Genomic DNA, 15,621 nt, shown 5'->3' with positions numbered 1-15,621 from the left:
TTGTAAATTTCTCTCTTCTTATTATTTTGAAAATGAATTCTGTAGAGATTTAAACGAATGTGGTTTAGAAACTTTCTTGCTTTTTTTCCTGATACTTATTTATATTATAAATTTAATGTGAAATAAGACGGCGGCGTATTAGGGCCACTATATAATTTAATTTATCTTGTACGTACAAGTTAGTATCTTGTACGTACAAGTTAGTATCTTGTACGTACAAGTTAGTATCTTGTACGTACAACATAGTATCTTGTACGTACAAGATAGTATCTTGTACGTATCAACTTAGTATCTTGTACGTACAAGTTAGTATCTTGTACGTACAACTTAGTATCTTGTACGTACAAGTTAGTATCTTGTACGTACAACTTAGTATCTTGTACGTACAAGATAGTATCTTGTACGTACAACTTAGTATCTTGTACGTACAAGATAGTATCTTGTACGTACAACTTAGTATCTTGTACGTACAAGTTAGTATCTTGTACGTACAAGTTACTATCTTGTACGTACAACTTATAGTATCTTGTACGTACAAGATAGTATCTTGTACGTACAACTTAGTATTTTGTACATACAAGTTGAGTTGAACTGCTGTTCATCACCGCAGAATTGAGTCACCCGCCTGATATTTTTCGTAATTAAAGATAGTCGGTCTAATTTGCATTGCTTCAAGTACGATCACAGGTTTATAAACTTATTTGACAATATTAAAAAATATAGATATATATTAATGAGGACAATATCTTTTTCACAATCGTAATATGAAATTGCCGGATTATGAGTTGAAACTGTATAGTCACTTGCATTATTTTGAAACTGACACTGTATAGTTCCTTCCGAGGAAACTGTATAGTCGCTTGTTTTATAACAAGATACATTTAGTGATAAAATGGATATGATACATCTCCGATGAATGATAAGTTTTATCTATTAAAAAGAGGAGCAAACAAATTCGTAATTTTCTTCAGTAATAAAAGTTAAATACTTCACACTTGTGCCATTATTGGAAAAGTTTGAGCATTTATTTTACTTCAGAATAGTAGTATTGAAAATAATTAACTGCCTCCGAAAACAATTTTAGGCATTATGCCCTAATTCGAATGATTTACTGATTGCACAGACAACAAAAGCAAAACAAATTATTTCATATATGTTTTTGTGTTTATTAGACATATATACACACATCAATTATTGTCAAAATGATGATCATAGTTAATACTCTGTTATAAACATTTACATCTATATGTTCGGAAACTTATCACAGCATTACAACTCCACAACATGTCGCAAGGTATTCTTTTTTCCCTTTGGCTTATACAAAGGGTACGTAATATACGTATAGCTTCATGCGATACCATGGTGACAGTAAATCAGCCACAGCCTTTAATACCGAGAGTTTCAACATTATACTATCTTGTACGTACAAGATAGTAACTTGTACGTACAAGATAACTATCTTGTACGTACAAGATACTAACTTGTACGTACAAGATACTATCTTGTACGTACAAGATACTAAGTTGTACGTACAAGATACTAACTTGTACGTACAAGATACTAACTTGTACGTACAAGATACTAAGTTGTACGTACAAGATACTAACTTGTACGTACAAGATACTAACTTGTACGTACAAGATACTAACTTGTACGTACAAGATACTAACTTGTACGTACAAGATAAATTAAATTATATATTGGCCCTAATACGCCGCCGTAGAAATAAGACTGTCTAAATAGATTTTTTTTTTTAATTTTGGATATTCATTTATAGTAGCTCAAAATCATCTTCTTTTAAATATTTTCCACAATCAAATACCACATGAAGGAGTTTCCTCTCCATGTTATCTATGAATCTACCTTTCCTTGGAATGTGACCTATTTTTCCACCTCAATACACCTGATGGATTTATATTGAACTTCTTGTACTTTATTGTTTTCCTATCCAATTTAGAAACATCACAATGATTCCTTTTTCCTATTATCCAATGTCTGAATTTACATGTACCTGCATTATTTGTTTATTGAATCCAAAAGAGAATTAATTCTTTTTCAAATGTCTTTCTTTTTCCTTACATATTCATTAACGTGAATGATAAGAAATGACTCGATTTCAATAGCCCATGGTCTCGCGGCGGAGGATGACATTGACCTAAAAGTCAAATCAAGTCAAGTTGTCTTAAGCGTGTGCTTGTGTGATTAACAAAAAAGCCTTGTGTGTCCAGGTTGGGCCTACATTGGACACAGAGCTATTTGGTTTTGACAATTTGGAGATAAGATCACTAGCTAGTTAACAGGGACATCTTATACAAATGTATACAGTCATAAAGTGGTCGGATTCATATTTAGAAAAACCAAATATAGTCAAAGAACTTACCTTGACCTGTCAAATACCTGACTTGGTGGGATACGGAGATATGCTGGTAAAAAATAGTCCTGTGCTTTCTAACTTTTCGGTGGTAGTGATACGATATGACAGGACACATTATCTTACTTATGTTATGTACTGTTAGAATATTAATCTTATCATTTTTTTATAAAAACTGACGTTAACAAAATAAAAGTTTTATTTGTCACAATTACTGCATTTCGTTGAGTTTTGTCCTGGAACATGTCTGGTTGGATATCGTGAAGACATTTTCTTGAGACTACAAAGTACAACTTTATTGTATCTAACCGTAGCTAGTCATCAAAAACTGAAAATTCAAATTTGAGGTATGTTTTAAAAGAATTTCAAAATTGGAGGGTTTTCCATCAAATTTCCCTTTCACATAAGTATGAACACTATAGTTTTAAAGTTCATGAATTGCCATACTAGTGTTTTATTGGACCAATGGATTTCTAAGGTATCAACACACTTTTTTAATTGAATTAAACTATCAAAACTGACGCTACAAACCTATCATTGTTTTCATTTGAATTTATAATATAGTGGAATTATCCAAATTCCTCAAGACTTGATGTCGTTCATGGTATTTTTCCCAAGTATGATAAGAATGTAGTAATTTTCAAAGCAGAAATAGTCCAAAATCACCACAAGCTAAACTAGCTGTTATATCTCAACTGTACGAGATTTAGCAGGTCCCAGTATCATGAAACATTCTTAAGTTTAAAACAATCTGAAATTTGGACTTAGACAATAAAAAATGACGTTACAAAATGTTACGTCATATTCATTAGGCTAAGCACAAGTCTAAGATTGTTTCATGATCTTGATGTCTGATCTGTTTATCCTAAAATGTTAAGTTTCAGTACACCCATCAACACTGTTGGTTACAGTGACCGAATTTACGGTGAACTTTGTGAACTATTACCATTGCTATCTCGACATGGAGACAGAAACCTTGACTTATTTCCTTAGATAGTCAGTTTGCTTCTTGACTTAACAATATCAATGCATAAAATGTATCGACCATTCCTTTTTAATAAATCATATTTCATTGATACTCTATGAAAATAACTGTTTTCGTTAATATTTTCTTTCATTCTTAATATTTATGCATGGATAATAGATATATTTAGATAATTACAATATTATAATTAGGATGGTAACTTGGTTTAGATTTGACTTAGATTGTGGGCGTGGTTGTCGTCAATGATCAGGCGACGCTTACTCCACCACAGCTCCTGGGTATAATTTCCGACAGCTTTCAAACGAATCTCTAATTTGAATCATTGCTTTGTCTTTCATTAACTGATTCTTACTTTGAAAAACCTTTTGCTATGTCGAAATTCGCTGTTTGGACAATGTGACCAACGAGTTACATTCAGACGTTCACAATGTACAGTGTATACCAAAATTCAAACACCTTGACTTTTTGTTTCTATATTCTATTCCTGAATCACAAAGGTCTTCGACATCATTGTCGTATCCCTTAATGTCGAACTATCAGGTTAATGCCCCATGTAATCAATATTGAGAATTTGTCGATTTCTAAGTGGTCATAGCGATACATAATGGGACATAGATCAACCTTCTAGGATATGTCAAGTAACAAATATCCATTGTATTGCAGTTTTGCGTCCTAAATGCATCTTTAAAATAGAGACCAGCCGTTAAACAAACTAAATTAAATATCTCAATCTGTGTTGTTATGTTCTAGGCCGACAGTAATATGTTCACTCTTGTTCTGGTTTGATATGCCACCCTGTTCTGCGCGGGTGGTCTATCTGGCCGCTAATCGTTATCTACCTTTATTGATAAACACTATCTCTGTAGAGGTATCCTATAGGTGTAGCACCCGTGTCCACACTCCGTGGCTGATCGCCGGACCAAACATATCTACACCAGGTACGATATATCTTTACTATATCTGTAATTTATTACACTTGTCCAATAATATGTTGTTTTTGGATAAAGGGTCCTTAGCGCATTTTCATTCCTTATAAGGCCGAATTGCTGGATCAATTTCAGCAAATTTTTGTTTTAGTCATCCCTTATTATTAACTTTTGATTTGTTTGATTCTTAGTATCTTTATGGCGCTGACTTATTATTGTTAATTTCCCTTTTACGGAAAACTATCACTTTATGAAAAATAAGCATCATTCTACTGCACATCATGCAGGTAATTGGTATATTATTTTCTTTAGACTTTGCAATCTATGTGATACATGCAGTTATGAATTTTGGAATCGTATCATGTTGGATGTCAACAAACACGGTATTGAATTTAAATCCCATGTGTCTTTTGATATGGGTTAGATAAAAAACAACGATAAGTGTAAGTAACAAATTCATAATTTTTTACATATTAAGCATTTTTTTAATATTGGCGTTTTACTGATTCTAATCTCACTTTTGAAGGTCGCTGTTGATTTTAAGATTCACACTTTAGACCACGTAACTATGTGTTACAGGCAACATTCAGGTGTTGTTGTCATTTAGCACTCTGTATAGTCCTAGAAAACGACCTCCTTCATCATCAAAACGGTGACATGTTTCGACATTCGCGTTTTTGAAATACAATGCTTTTTGTTCTAGACTGCATACGTTGTCAGAGGTAATAGAGGCAAAAGAAATCTGAAACCTATCATTAAGCTGACATTTACGTAAACAAATTGAATATTCGGATGATTTTGCGTTGCAATAGTACTGTAATTTAATGCAATTAATTATTGTTATACTTGAGTTTTTTTAAAATTATACAGGTCTTTTCATTTATGTGTATCACAAAGACTTATAAGTGTTGTAAGTCTTCGCTTTTACAGACTAACTTCATAAAATCTCAAAATCAATGACAAACACACACTTATATGGAGTAGCGTTTATCAGCTATGACAGTTATGACACGAAACGTACGTATTTAACAAATTTGACAGCTATTATTAGTCACAGAAAACCAAGGATGTGCTGTTCATAATTACTAACATCATATAAATACCAACACTATTTCTTCACAAACAATTGGAGACAGCTGATGAACTGATGTACTGCTCACGAGACATAAAGTGATATCTCTGGATAATAGAATGTGTGGAAAAACAAATATTGCGATAGCTTTAATTTCACATAAAATTTATTTTGCTTATAATGAGTTTCTGGCAAAGTTTAGTTTATATAACAAAATTCCAGTAGGTAGGGAATAAGAATTTTACTTGCTTCCGCCATTGCATTATGGTATAACAGAATTATTATTTACATGCGCACATAAAGGATTTCGTTGGATATCACAGTAACTATTTACAAATCCATTCTTTTAATGTCTTCCCAACGATAACATTTCCCTTTTCGTTTACTCCACACGGACAAAAGGAAAATATGTTACTTGATTACTTGAAATGTATTTAGTATTGTATTGGTTATTCGTTATGATGGCATAATAAATACAAATACGAGTTTGTTCTGTGGCCAAGGTCAGCAAAACGACCTATAAGGGGTTTTAGGGAAAATATTACCTTCATGCACATGGATAGCTTAAAGGTAGCCTTCTACAGTATGTATGTATTAACTCGTTTCTAAAAAAACCTCCTCTTGTTTTTGAAGTCTTACCAAGGCTCATATGGGGAGATTAAAAGAGACAAGACGAGTAGAAGCCAGTTTGCCTCCTTTCAAACATCCTTTGAAAAAGAGTATCTTCATTTTATCCTTCTTCCTCTTTTCGGTGTGTTGGCGGGCATTTATTTCTTGTTGAGGAGAAAAAATAAAGAACATGTTTCATATCTATTCCGATTTATTTGACAAAATTTCACAGATTTTCCATTAACAGTTACTCGGCTGAATGTGACGATAGTGTGATAATATATTGTTATGTAACGATATAAGGACACCTCCAGGATAGAGACCAACAGTCAAGGTCGTCATATAACATGTAGGTCACCCGAATAGTCATAGACGTCCATTGTCTGATAATGCTGAGCATCTGATCGACGTACGTACACATTTGAATGTTAATACTTACATACCTTATCAAACTCAAATGTCAACATTGTATGTCAATATTATAGATACAGCCAATCGGCTTCATTTACATTTATGACGTAATGTTAAGGTCAAGATCTGTTAGGTGAGACCAGACACCTCAATATTGACATATAAGGTCAAGGTACATGACGAGTCAGTTTATACCCCTCATAATGACATCGATCGTTGACACATGCGATAGACTAACTGATTATACTGATTAATAATCAAAATGATTGAAGTCCCAGAGGATTCAGCTATTCTTGAAGATCTAAAAAATGTTGTGTTATTGATAATAGAGAAAGTAATTTAAATAAACGTTACATAACATCCCTTGTAATATGAATCGTGATATTGGTAAACATTTGGATCTCAAATATGACATTGTGTAAATTAGTATAAGTAATTAAAACTCTGCAAGCTATGATAAGCAATAATTATTTTGTGGATTTCAAAACATTTAATGTTTTACATGATTTTAGTGATTTTTAATGAATTGCTAGCAAAATATTTTAAAAAATCAAAACATATTCATGTATTTATTTTTTTGGTTATTTTTAGCTACATGTAAATAGCAGATGCCAAATATATACTGTAATATTGATCATAAGTTCCCAGAGACAATAGAAATCCTGGTGTAAAGATCGGTTTCTGGGTTCGATACAGACTGTTTTGATACTAAATTCTTTTGTTCTGTCCGCATTTCCAAACTGATATCAGCAACTTCGTCCCTTATTATTCTTTTCCACTTCCCATAAATGTAAATTCATTATCAAGTTTCGTTATCTACTTTATAACACAATTGTGTGAGCACTAGGTGTACTTTTCGTTTATTTTTCGTCCCTGATAAAATCATTATTTGTTCACTTATCTATCGTAAACTTGAACCAAGTGGCTTGAAAAACAACTACTCAGCGGCTTTTAGACATTCATCATAAAGATGTTGTAAATTAATCTGCGTTTGATATCAACCTCATATCCATCCTAACAAGCTGAACTAAAATAACAACAACCGCCAACGTCACAACAAATGAATATAACCCTAATCTCAGAAAAATAAACCAAATAAAGAAAATACAGATCAGATGATAGAACCAGGTGTTCAGGAAAGATAAGCGTTATATGTCCAAACGACGACACACTGCACAAAACCAGGTCAAATTACTGCATGATCTAGGCCATGAGTTAAGAGGGTCCAATATATGCACCTTCACCCCCCCCCCCAAATCTCCGAACCAATATTTTCTGAACCCTTATGACTTACTGATCAAAATGTTAACATTACATAAGTTGTGATGATCTTCCAGGTATGACGTCATCAAGATGGCCGCAATCTCAAATTTCACTAAAAAGTGAAAAATAGTCATAGTCAATTTTCAACCGAATTAGACAAATGAGGTATCAAAATGACCACAATAGAACAACAAATACATATCAGAACCAAATAAGCCATTATATGTAGTAATTTGTACGCAGGAAATGAAAAAATAAGATTTTAAGCTCAAATATGGTAATTTTTAGCATTTTTTTCATATTAAGCTTGACGCAGCAAAAATGCTTCCCAACAACAAGCTATTATTCGTAATCAGTTACCTCTTATCAATCAGTAAAACAATAAAATATATAGATATGCAAAAGAGAATTATTATTATACAATCATAAGGTTTCCACAACATACCGGGTACTTATGCTGGCCATATGATTGTTATTTTTCGAACTCATGCTGTGCATATGATTGTTATTTTTCGAACTCCAACCCACTGACACTGCAGTTTCCTAGTGAATTGTAATTTTCTTAAACAGAACATTGACTATTGACGATTTATAAGTAGAAAAAATAATGTAAAGTTGACAGAATATCTAGGTGGGACAAGTCACAGTTTCCTAACTTCAAAATTTCCTAACATAATCCATTTTCATGTTTGAAATTTTGTAGACTAGCAGCGCCTCAAAATTAATCAACATCGACTGATAGCGTAACAAATGTAACCTTAGCTAAGTCTGTATTTCAGTTAATATTAAAAACAGTTTCCAAAACGTTTGTTTCTTTGAAAATAAACACATCCATTGTTTATTTCCTCTGCATAGCATACTCAAAATGTTAGATGGTTACTACAGTGTCACGCATTTCTTTCTCTGGTTCTCAATGATAATTGTTATCATTGTTCGTGCTTTATCCTCTCATTGCTCTATCCACTGAAGTGATTCAGCATGTCTGGTAACTGGTACATGCAGTCCGAAATGAGAAACGAGATATCAGTATCCATTTCATCGAAAGTCAGCGTGTCATCTTCGATGTCGATGTGCTAATGTGACAGTTGTTCTAGCCTGTCGTCTTTCATGACCTATCCATGGCCAGAGTTCATATCAGGAACAATGGGTTCGGGGATGTGGGACCCTCCTAGCCCATTGTCTACTATACTAGGCCCCAGTTTCACAAACATTCCTTAACTTTAAGGAATTCCTTAACTAAAAATTACCGATAGGAAAGTATTACAGTTTTGAAGGAGGGCTCCTCTTAACTGAAGATTTTCCTTAACGTTTGTATCGCTTTCCTATGGGGAATTTCGAGTTAAATGATTCCTTGAAGTTAAGGAATGTTCGTGAACTTGAACCCAGATCATTTCATAAGCCATTCGCGGACGCAGGTCGGCTTAGCAGTTGTCCTACGTGGAAATTATCCATATGATTTGGCCTAGATAGTATTACTGCTGTATACAGTAGTCTTTATACTTATATCCCTTGGTTCTTCATTCAGTAATTTGTTTATTTGACATGCTATGTTTTTGTTATGTTAGTTTTCAAATAATTATGATATTTGATCAGTATTCTGTTTTGTAGCAGTATTGTTTTGATGTCGTGAACTCCATACTGACTAAAAAAGTCTTGGTGTGAAACAAATCTGTGAAGGACAGACTCATCAAAAGAGGTTCTTGTTTTAAAGTGTGGCCATGTTTTATGTGCTTAGCCGGAACCAAATCACAATCAGGACTTGGTGCCGTAAACCTTAAATGAAGTCCCTTAATGGGACATTGGGTATCTTGGTTGTTTTGTATGTATCATATCAACTTGCCTTTTATATTTGGAATATCAAAGTAACGTAAACGTTCACTGGTTGGAATACTCTTTTGTTTGTCATTTCCTGTCGTCAATCTAGAATCAATGTAAAATGGCAACAAAACAATTCAACGTTCTCCATTGCAAATGCATTTTGTAATCCGGAAATGTGGACTCTTTTGTCTCTGTTTCTTAAGTTTTTATTTTTTAATGCAAATACGGTATGCTTAACGATTATTCCAAAAAGACAATCAGATCTCTATAAAAAATGTTAAAAAACAGTTTATGCGTTGGATTCAGGGAAATATGGTACCCACTTTTTGATCATTCTAATTTTACAAAGGCAACGAATTTTGACATATATTTCGTGCTAATAATGATAATTCAAGCTATTATGGGCAAATCCACGCGAATCCCCATCACTGTAAATAGAGTGGTTTATTATCAACGGTGGGTATATGCCTTATCTTCGTCCCAAGGTCGGTGTGATATCACGTATGGTAGGGTACTACGTGTTTGGTTATTTTCGGGTAGTCTCTCTGGGGGTCAAGGCTAAAATGGTCCGATGAAACGTTTAACATATATTCAGTATCGATTACTGTAGAATTCAATGCGATTGCTAAGATATTTCATATTTCAATATCCCCATGTCTCTTCGATATGATTGAAGGCATAAATTCCCAATTTAAAGCAATGGGCCATAGGAAATGCGAATTAAGTTTTATAAATTTGGATTCGATAAATTTCCTCATCGCATATGTCTCTCTAATAACAAATAATTAGTCAGATATATATTACTAACGTTTCTGCATGAAACCAAAAAGTTTCAGATTTATGTTGAGAGAATGAGTGCGAAAATAACAACAACAAGAACAAAAACGTGTGAATTTCACACAGGCAGTTCTGATACGCAACATGTCAAGGCGATTTTGCAAATTGTTCAGTTTGGGTTTGATATTAACCATGAAAAATTATCTGTTGTTCTTGTTTCATGAACACATATTGTTATAAATCCTCGTAAGAAAGCTTAACATACATGAACGGGAAGCAATATCCTCTCAAAATATTGAGGAAACCGGGCCCTTAGCCTGGGTAATGGAGAACATAATATTGTTTAAATGTACTACCATCATTGATACTCAAGGGGTTACTATTAATATTGTTACCGTTACCACTGGAATATGTTATTGTTAAACTGAAGTCAACAGTAACCCCAGGAGCATCGAGGACGATGTCTTACTAGGGTTAGTGGTAATATAAAGGTACCCTTGGTAGAGTGTTGGATATTCATCATTTGACCGAGCTGAAAAATGGTTGTATTTATTGTATTAGAAAAGAACGACAATGGATTACAGAGAATAAAAAAGTCTACTTTAAAATGTCAATCGGTGTTCAGTTGATCAAAGACAAGTTGGTTCAGTTATTTTATGCCCTAGCAGTTTTTGACGTCATTACCTTTTTCAATAAGGAGTTTGCTCATAAATAATCGCAAGGTTTAAGTTTTTATTCTAATTATATACAGTTTTGTAATGTAGAGTGTTTCAATAATATTTCAATACGTCGTTTTCACTAGGCCTAAATGTTGTAAATTATGAGTTCTCTGATTTTCTGATATTTTTAGGGGGCGGGAGTGTTGATATATAGTTAACTTTGTCTTATAATCAAGTGTCTCTGTACATGTGGTGTTGGATGTGTTTAGACGGCAAGTGTATGTAGCGTTTGTATGTTCGGTTTCATTTGATTGATTTTGATTAGTCTATTTGTTTGCTTATATTTTCCATAGAATTCTATTTTTTTCTCCATTTCAATGGCAATTTGCAATTGTTTTTTTGTTTGCTCAATTGTGACCAACATCAAAAGAAAAATTGTGACACATGTACATAGGACTAATTTCGAATGTTTTGTCTTCTTCTTCAAAAAATGCGAAAGTCAAACTTTGGTAGCATGCATTTCCTTTCTTCTACAGCCTCCCGAAAACCGCGCGAAACGTCAGGTGCCAAAGATAACGGAACTCTTCTGTACCCCATTGACTGTCATCAGGCGGATTGAATGGCGTCTACTACTTTAGAGGTTGATGAAGTGGAAAACTCTGCCAGATCTTCACCTTCTGTAACAGTATATGAAGAAACAAATGGGCAGTACATGAGTGTTCCAACTGAAGATGACAAGAAAGTAAAGGTAGGTTTTTGAAATCTTTTGTTATCAGTTCACAGGTGTCAAATAAATGATGCTCTCTGGCAATATTTTACACGACACTTACGTAGGCCTAGTAAGTGTCGTGTAAAATATTGTCAGTGTGAAAGTAATTTTGTTATCTTCTGCATACTTTAAAATGTGTGATACAATACTCGTCAGCATGCTTACTGATACCGTTGAGTAGATTAGATTATGCTATCGCTTCGTAACGAGATACAATTTAAAAAAGATGCTGATAAGTTTTCCAACTGACATTTGATACAGTCGTAAACAAAGGGGAATAACTCGTATACGCTTATCGAACTAGAAGTCCTCTCGTCATTGTAATGTAGCCTAGTCTAAATATTAATATAATATTTCTACGAAAACCTAAAGAGTTGTCACGAATTAGTTAATGAAATCAACATTTCAATTTCGGACGAGATCTTTTTTTCTTTTAACTTTCCAAATTTTGTGCACTCCATGAAATTGATAAAGGTCTTAAAAATATGTAACATAAAGTTGTCGGCTGACTAATATTCAAAATTAAACAATATATATAAGTCCTAGAATCTAATTAAAATTTACTGAATTCTTATAAAGAAATAATTGTACCTACTAGGAATCATGTCTTTCTGAAATTGACTTATGGTCAAGTGCTGTATGTTTAGAATTTTGCTAGTTATATCTCATGAACTATTGTGATTTCATAAAGAGTGTCATCTGCCAAAGCAGATTTGGCCAAGAAAGATCGATTTGTCTTGCTTAAAATGGAGTGTGTGCTATAAACAAGTAACCTTATAAAAACGATGCAGTAATATAATATCCATTTTTAAATGAAACTTTAAAACACTTTCGTCAGCATTTGACTGTCCAGGTGCACTGATCAGCAGTGTGTCAACAAAGTACCAGAAGTCACGTGTCTGATCATGTGATTCATAGCCTAGATTTTGGGTTGGTACAAATTATTTTGTTGATTCAACTTACTCGAAAATTTTGATGTGGTACTGATGATTACATAAGGTTATTCTATGTGATCAGAGGTCTTTGTCACTTTCAATGACCGATGGGTTTAAAGACTTAAAAATCAATGTAACAATGAGAAAGTTTAGCTTAAATGCTGCTTAACATTTATTTGGAATGACCTCAATTTTTGCAACAAGGCAATTAAACAGCATTCCCTGATGAAAATAGGCCCCTATTGTGGCGGCCATCACCCAGCGACTGAACGGTAGAATTTCCAATATCTCGATAGATCATTAACGATTTGGTAGACCCTTTGTTGTACTAGTAAGACAAACTGTTAGATATTTATGTTGATACAATTGGTACATTTTATTTGTTAATGTTTTGTTGATATCTGAGGGGATTTTATTCCCCTGACAAATATTGGTCCTTCAAGGATAATTGAGCTTGTCTACATGAATCTTAGCAAACACCGTGTGGTAAAATTAGTATATCTTTGTTTAATTATGAAATAAAATCTATATTCCCTTTAATTTTATCCACATTTTAAAATTCCCTCTTGCCTCATTCTATGATAATAAAATTGAACAACATATAAATAAGATAAAGAGACAAGTTCTGATGGATCAAAAACACTTGGACAGCTAACTTTAGACGGTTCTGTAAATTAAAGTTACCAGCAAAGTCTCACACTACTTTACTACCAGGCAGTACTATGGAATTACCATTATCTTATGATATTAAGTCTTAATTTGATATCATATATCTGTTGTAAATTTTAGTAGACCAATTGATGTTAACTTTTCAATGCAACCATTTCATTATTTTTCCAAAATCTTGGTTTTGTCGCACATGTTCCCAAATTCAAAGCCACAGGACCCATTCCCAATGTAGTGGGGAGAAAAAACCTGACAATCAAACCTGGAATGAAATTGTATGTTAATAGGACATTAAACTACCAGGTAAAACAAAAGAAAGTCATGAGAAAGTCATAGTGTTTTTGATGCTTGTAGGTGGTCTGACACTGCAGCTAGGAAACCCTGGAAAGTACAAAGTTTGATTCCCAAACTATATTTCTAGCTCACGAAAGCATCACAAGTCAACAATATTTAGTTATTAATGTAATTTATTTCATATCACGCAAATAAATTGGTGTGATATCACTTTGCATCTTTGTTACTGAATTCCTTAGACTGTTGGTTATTAGATGCTAACAGGTCCTTAGTTTAGAACTATCTCAGTATCATGACAGGAGTTAGAATCCTAATTATATTCACACATATATACACAACTCTAGTGTTGACTAGGGTAATGAAGTGTAAAACATTTACTAAGGATTAAGTAGTAGTAGCTGAAATAGCTGATCAGACAAGTATTTTTGAGATCCTGTCATTTAAGTTCTGAATTGACGGATTTACTGACATATCAGTATTATTTTTCTGCTGATTGTTCTTTATTTTATTTATAATCAAGAAATAAAGGATCCTCAACATCCAAGAAGTGTTCTTTTTCCTTTATTTTGGTCAGGATATTGATGTGGTCGACATGTTTCGACTGCTAGGCGACCGTCATCAGGACGACTTTTACAAATTTTATCTACCCTGAAGTACACATTTGCGGTTTAAATTGGTTACAGTTGTTAAATACATTGTGACGTTATGGATACATAGCATTGTGACGTCATAATTACTTAAAACTATATTGTAATGGACATTGTATTTATAACCATTGGCAGTTTTAATAGATTGATTAGCTAACATTCAATGTGGATCTAAAGAAAGTTCGTGTATCATATATAAAAGGAGGAACTACATGCACATACAGTGTATATGTAGACGTCTTTTTCAATTTCAAGAAAATATGTGTAAAAATAAGATCTAAAATTGATGCTATCTAGACTTTTGATAAGGCTATATAGTAAGTATAAAATCTTACAAAAGTTCATCGTCCAAATGTTGAGTTTGTATGGGTAAACGTTTTGTTTGGATACTCAATGAACGTTTATAACGTTGCAATCGTGTATCCATTAGAAATCACTCGTGAAATAAATGTTGCTTAGATATCTAGAGCATTAGTATAAATCTGTTTAGGTTGCGTTAAATTGTAAATTCTGTTGTTCAGCAGTGGAGTCATATTCGTGTAATGATCTTCAATGTGCAAAAGTTTTGTTCTCCCGTATTTCGGCTTGCGTGGTTTCAGAAAGCGGTTCACATTCGATGTACATCAAAGAGAAAACGCTGGAAACTTCTGTTTAATATATCTTCAATATGCTCTTCTATATGGCCTAACATTGCGGTTTGCAGCTTGTTGACGATGCTTTCTTGGTTCTGAATCAGATGTCTTGTTATGATGGTGACGTGCAGTTTAGTCAATATTTTCTTCCCCATGTTTCTCGTATCCGTGCGGTTCCGTAGTTTCAAGTAGACTTCGTACAAAATATTAAGTTTCATTGTAAATAATGCTCTTGCTAAGAAATAAATTGGATGAGTATAGGTGGAGGCCCAATCTGTGTCATCCCAAAATCATATGATGGCATCATGGTATTCAGTGTATTACAGGCGTCTCTGATGTTAACTTATACCCTAAAGAGGCATATATATACTCTGGTAGATCAATTCATGAATAATTACAATCCCATAATGTTAAAAAACTTACAGATCAAGCTCAAAGGCTTCAATAACTGTCAGATATGGCTTGAATAATCTATGAACTCATCAGTTCATACCAATGGGAATTAGACTAAAGTTTAAGGTAATCAGTGCGAAAAAGTGTTTGCTGTGCTATTTTGGCTTGATTTACATAAATAATAGATGGAGTGTATCCTGACTTTACCACTGGTACTGAAGTCTCCAATGAATACTTCACACTTAGGTTGGCAAATCTTCAGATATAAACATTGATCCTAAGTCAGGAGCAACCACTGTGTAAAGCATATACACACAAATGGACTTCGGCAAGACTGCAATATAATGCTATTTTCTCATTAATTACACAGAATTTGAGAGTAATCTATAAAGAC

At 33.4% G+C, this 15,621-nt stretch overlaps 1 protein-coding gene across 2 annotated transcripts in view; it reads left to right on the top strand.

Moving 5' to 3' along the window:
• The first annotated feature begins 4,243 nt into the window (after positions 1 to 4,243).
• Positions 4,244 to 15,621, top strand: part of LOC138315918 (H(+)/Cl(-) exchange transporter 7-like) — a 72,221-nt gene continuing 60,843 nt past the window's right edge. For both annotated transcript variants that reach the window (XM_069257296.1, XM_069257295.1), the window contains exons 1-2: positions 4,244 to 4,294; positions 11,428 to 11,639. In XM_069257296.1, coding sequence (XP_069113397.1) covers positions 11,511 to 11,639 — 129 coding nt within the window. In that variant the 5' untranslated portion in view covers positions 4,244 to 4,294; positions 11,428 to 11,510. The remainder of the gene's footprint in view (positions 4,295 to 11,427; positions 11,640 to 15,621) is intronic.

This window comes from Argopecten irradians, chromosome 2, assembly GCF_041381155.1.
Source record: "Argopecten irradians isolate NY chromosome 2, Ai_NY, whole genome shotgun sequence".
NCBI lineage: Eukaryota > Metazoa > Mollusca > Bivalvia > Pectinida > Pectinidae > Argopecten > Argopecten irradians.
The sequence above is the reverse complement of the archived record's forward strand: the minus strand, read 5'-3'. Positions and strand labels throughout refer to the sequence as shown.